This window comes from Adiantum capillus-veneris, chromosome 24, assembly GCF_014529385.1.
Source record: "Adiantum capillus-veneris isolate H3 chromosome 24, ASM1452938v2, whole genome shotgun sequence".
Classification (NCBI taxonomy): domain Eukaryota; kingdom Viridiplantae; phylum Streptophyta; class Polypodiopsida; order Polypodiales; family Pteridaceae; genus Adiantum; species Adiantum capillus-veneris.
Genome location: NC_140954.1, coordinates 35,510,948 through 35,515,989, shown reverse-complemented (window position 1 = coordinate 35,515,989; position 5,042 = coordinate 35,510,948). Strand labels below are relative to the sequence as shown.

The 5,042-nt window shown below is 44.6% G+C and overlaps 1 protein-coding gene across 2 annotated transcripts; it reads right to left on the bottom strand.

The window, feature by feature from the left end:
* Window positions 1–220: 220 nt before the first annotated feature.
* LOC147426197 (pentatricopeptide repeat-containing protein At4g35130, chloroplastic-like) lies at window positions 221–3,946 on the bottom strand. Of its 2 annotated transcripts, XM_086498300.1 has the most exons (2): window positions 3,147–3,285; window positions 221–3,058 (listed from the first exon to the last, which is right to left on the bottom strand). In XM_086498300.1, exon 2 carries the CDS (start codon window positions 2,932–2,934, stop codon window positions 1,141–1,143), a length of 1,794 nt encoding a protein of 597 aa, XP_086354426.1. In that variant the 5' UTR covers window positions 2,935–3,058; window positions 3,147–3,285; the 3' UTR covers window positions 221–1,140. The 2 variants fall into 2 exon arrangements, with proteins under 2 accessions (XP_086354426.1, XP_086354425.1); XM_086498299.1 differs by having other exon boundaries at window positions 221–3,946.
* Between the last annotated feature and the right edge of the window lie 1,096 nt (window positions 3,947–5,042).

Here is a 5,042-nt window from a genome sequence, read left to right as displayed (position 1 = left end):
AGACTGAGATGCTGGATTCACCGCCCTACATATATAGGCCGGCTCCTAGCTCTAGCCGTAATACGGATCTCCAGTCTTCACTGATCCAATCGAAGCCCCTGGCTCAGGTCCCTGACCCCCTAGGTCAAACCTTGCTCCTTAGGATCCTTGTCTTGACATTACAGGCAACCGAACTAATTGGCCCTACAAAATATAAGCTCCACTTTCAAATGGTTCGATCACCTTAATAGGATGTAGAGGCATCTTATCTTTTCTTTGTGGTTTTGCATAACGTTGGCATTATCACATCCATTTGTAAAGAGTGATGCATCCTTAAATAAAGTGGCAACCAATAGCCTGATTGTAATCGAGTGGGATCTTTATTTGATATGATAGATTCGAATTTGTTGAAATCTCTGGTCGCTTTGTTATTGAAAATTACTGCAAGACATGGAGATGCAGTTGAACATGGCTCAATCATGGGCACTGCACAAGAATGAATGGTTTTGAATCCTTCCAGAGCCTTGACACTTAAGAGTGCTGCCCCAATTCCTACAAATATAGCATTTCCGACCTGAGTCACTGAAAATATAATTATCTGAGTAGCTGGCACTCTCAAAATATCTCGACATCTACCAATGCTCATTCAGGATGCTAGATAGATCTCACAGCACTCATTACAGAACCGTTACTTCTTTTTGCCAATTAATCAGCACATTAGTATAACTGAGCCATTCATGTGTCATATTGACCGCTGTGAATGCAACACGTCATTCAATATGTCATTGTAACCAGATGTTGAGGTGCACCAAAGAATGAGATGAGGAACCTTTTAACAAATTTTCCACTATTACCCTCTTTTTGTATCAGTGTCAATTCCCCACATAACAAATCCCCAATTTGAGTGTTCTATGCGTCGGACTCCAAAATGTCACATCTTCTCAAAGGATCTTCCTGTGCTTCTAATGTGTTGTCAGTAATATAACCAGTAAATGTCCCGTCCCAGACGTTCAAAGAGTGTGTGCTGTGATGAATAAACAACTTGCTCACTGTTAAGTTCGACAGTATCACATAGTACATATAGCACTTGCATCTTCTAATGCATAATGCAGCATTAGAACATGCATTAAGGGTTGAAGATCTAATTTTTGCGATGAACTCTCAACCTATCTCGCTCATCCTAGCTTCCATGGCATCATCTTGGATCTCAGCATTTGCATAGAGGTTGGACATCAAAACATATGCACTCACATCTGTGGGCTTTAAGCTGACTGCGTTGCCAAATGTTAGTTTCCCAAACTCCAAATTGCCATGCGTACAACATGAACCAAGCAAGCCAAGTAGAATACATACATCTGCCTGCTCTGGCATTCCCTTCAGCATCATTTCAACCCCCTTGAGGTTCCCTGCACGTGCCATTACATCTATCATGACCGCATAGTGCTTCAAGGATGGTGCTTTGCCACATTCTATGTGCATTGATTGAAAATTTTCAACAGCTTCAGGAACAAGGCCTGCATGCCGAAAAGCAGAAAGTAGAGAGAGAAATGTTACACTATCTGGCTTCAAACCAGAAAACTGCATCTCATGGAATAATTTCGAGCACGATGTGCACTTCCCTTCTTGTGAATAGCCAGCAATACAATTTGTCCATGCCACGACATCAGGCTGAGACAATCTATTAAAGACTGCTTGACCATCTACTAGGCTAGCACAAGTTCCATACGCATGCACGAGCGTATTATAGAAAAGACGACTTTCTTCTTCCAAAGAAGAAACTGCGGTGAAATGAAGTTGTCGTACCAACTCAAGGCTTCCAGATCCACGGCAAGCCTGTAGGACGTTGGCAAGCGCAATGTCAGTAAAGACAACTCCCTCCTTTTGCATTCGTCTGAAAAACTGCAGAGCCTTGCGCTCTGAGCCTTCTTGTAAATACGCTGACAACATAGCTGTCCATGCCACAATATCGCGTTCAGGCAGCTCATTAAACACTACCTCTGCATCTGAAGCAGCGCCGCACTTGCCGTACATGCTAACGAGAGAGCTACCAACAACATAATCTGTTGTAAAACCTTTTCTCTTTGCATCCACATGTAAAGCCTGGCCAATTTCTAAAGACATGACTTTAACCGGACGCGAATTCACCATGACGGCATCTTCTCTATCTGCTAAGATACCACATGCTTGGAAAGCAAATAGAAAAGTTACCCTGTTTGGACTAATACCCTCCTGTTGCATTTGTATGTACAACTGCAAAGCCTTGCCAACTTGATCCTGCTCCACATATGCCGATAACATTGCACTCAATGCCACAACATCACGCTCAACCAAACCACCAAAAACAGCCTCAGCTTCCACACTCGCCTTCAGCTTGCTGTAGAAACTTACAAGGGTACTGCCAACAAAGCTGTCTGAAGCAACACCTTCCTGTCGTGCATCAGCATGCAAAGCACGCCCTATCACTGGAGGAACAGCTTTTGATGATACACATCTAGTCGTCGAATTCCATTTTTCCTCTTCAACAAGCATGCCGCATGCTTGGATAGCAAATACTAATGGTATCTCTACCAAATTTATACCTTCTTCACGCATCTGTCTGTACATTAGTAATGCTCTCTCTGCTTGACGGCTCTCCACATATGCCCCAAGCATCCCACTCCATGCCACATCATCAGGATGTGGCATTTCTCGAAACACTATCTCTGCTTGAGCTACGTCTCCACACTTGCCATACATACTCACAAGGGAACTAGCAACATAGACATCTGAGATTAACCCTCTGTCACAAGCATCAGAATGAAGCCTCTTGCCCTCTTCGAGATTCATGAGGTTTCCGCACGCTTTGAGCGTAGAGACATAGGTGCAAGCATTGGGTTCCACACCATCCACCAACATGGAAGAGTACATTAGTAAAGCTTCTCTGTTCTTGCCACAATCCGTGTACCCACAGATCATCGCAGTCCAGGAGAAAACAGTGCGCAAGGGAAGTGAAGAGAACAATTCTTGAGCTTCCTCAAGGGCACCGCACTTGGCTAAAGTGATCACCAAGGAGTCTCCGAGCAAACCAGCGAGTGGAAGCCTACGTGAGGAGACATGGGATAAAATGAGCTTGGCAAGGGGGAGGGATTTGCGTCGGTTGCAAGCTTTGAAAAGAGAGAGGTACAAACCTTCAGAGACGAGAGGATTGACAGAGGAAAGGAGGTGTAGAGCCTGATGAAGGTCTCCACAGAGAATGAGCGAGTGGATGCGTGGAGAGACGAGGCTTGTGGGGAGGGAGGGCACGAGGGAGTCGACCCAGGAGGGTGTGAGAGGGTTGTCGAGCCAGAGAGGCTCGCGAGAGGCCTTGTGACGGAAATCGGGGTAGTTGGGGTTGCTCTTGGAGGGTCTGTAGTCCCACCATTCAGAAGGGTTTGCAAAAAGCGCCCTCCAGGCCTGCTCAATTCTGACCGCCCTCGCTCCTGCTGCGTCGCCAACAAGTGCAGCCATCGCCTGCTGCTGCAGGTTCCCCGCCAGTTCACCATGCTTCTACCCCTGAAATGATTCAGAAGGCCTCCACAGTATTGTTGCTGAGATCAAACAGCAGCAGCCATCGCCGGCTGATGCAGGTTCCCCGCCACTTCACCAAACAGCGAGTCAATTTGGTCCTTCAAAGGAGATCGACGGCCGAGATTAGTAGCCACAGCGATGCGTTCTCAGCTGTCGGCTTCCCGCTTGAACGGACGGTCGAGAGTGCCCGCGACATGGAAGCATGCAGATTCCAAGCCGAGATTGAAGGGTGAAGCCAAATAATGCTCGCAAGGTGCCATGTGACCTATCCTGCGGTAGCTATAGTAAGGCCAGCTGCCTTTGGCGGCCTCTCTCTCTTTCTTTCTCCCTCCTTATCACGTGTCCTCTTTCTCTTTCTCTCTCCCTCTTTTGGAATCTAGCCTTCATCTCGCAGCTTGCACCACGTGTAAAGGGGATTCCCCTCCGCCAACATACAGAACATCCACACCTTGATGCAATTCAATACAGGCTTCATTTCTACATCATCTCTCTTGTTTTTAGGACATCTATTTATGCTTTGCCTTGGAGCTTACGTTATGAAATACATGTGTTACAAACAGCGTGACAAAATATCTATTGTATACATGTGTTATGAACATCGTGAAAAATGATCTATTGTATTGCTTCTTTTTTTCTCTATGTTATGCATACATTTCAACATCCAAACTATCTTCATACATTGCAAGTGCTTGAAACTAAACCCAGAAACGCACTACACTTCTACATGCTCTCCCTTATATTCTTCACGCTTTCTTGTCTAAGTCTACTTAGATCCTTTCTTTACCTTAGCACTATGATGATGTATATGCTCTACCAACTTGTTTTGGGCGGCGATTCTGAAGTTCTTAATGCCATGTACATATGCTTTGCATTATAAGCTATGTACCATTAGCTAGGTTTCAAATAGGCATTGTGTGAGTCAGTTTTAGAGTAAGGATATAAATAGCATGATAGCCCCCAATCATGGTGCATATCTATGTTATGCATTGTCACAAAAAAATGCATGCCTTATGGAGTTTGTGTGTGAGAGATTGAAAGATCTCATGGAAATGACAGCTCATGGACACATTCTCTTATTGGCCCCTACCTACAACAACATTCCGAGAGACTTTTGGTCATGCCAATGAGCATGCACTTTGATGGTCAAAGCTAGGTTTGCATAGCAATGTAGATTTTACCATGGAAGACGTGGGGCTCTTGTTTGCCATTACAATTTGACCCATTTACCCTAGCAAGCATGTTATATACACTCGGTGATGATTTTGAGGTGATTCATGTCCTCTACACATGCTTTGCTTTAAAGGATCCCTTAGGATAATCATTATCTCTTTTGGGAAGCCTTGGAAGAAGCATCTCTTAAAGGAACCATGAACCATTATTCTCATCAAGAAGCCGAGTACTCCATTCTTGGAATCTCCTTTCCATTCTATGTGGGTTTCAAATCCAAATACTCAACAGTATCCCTGCTTAATCAAATGTTAATGGAAGCGTTTATGCTCCTTACAAAGTTTAACCTA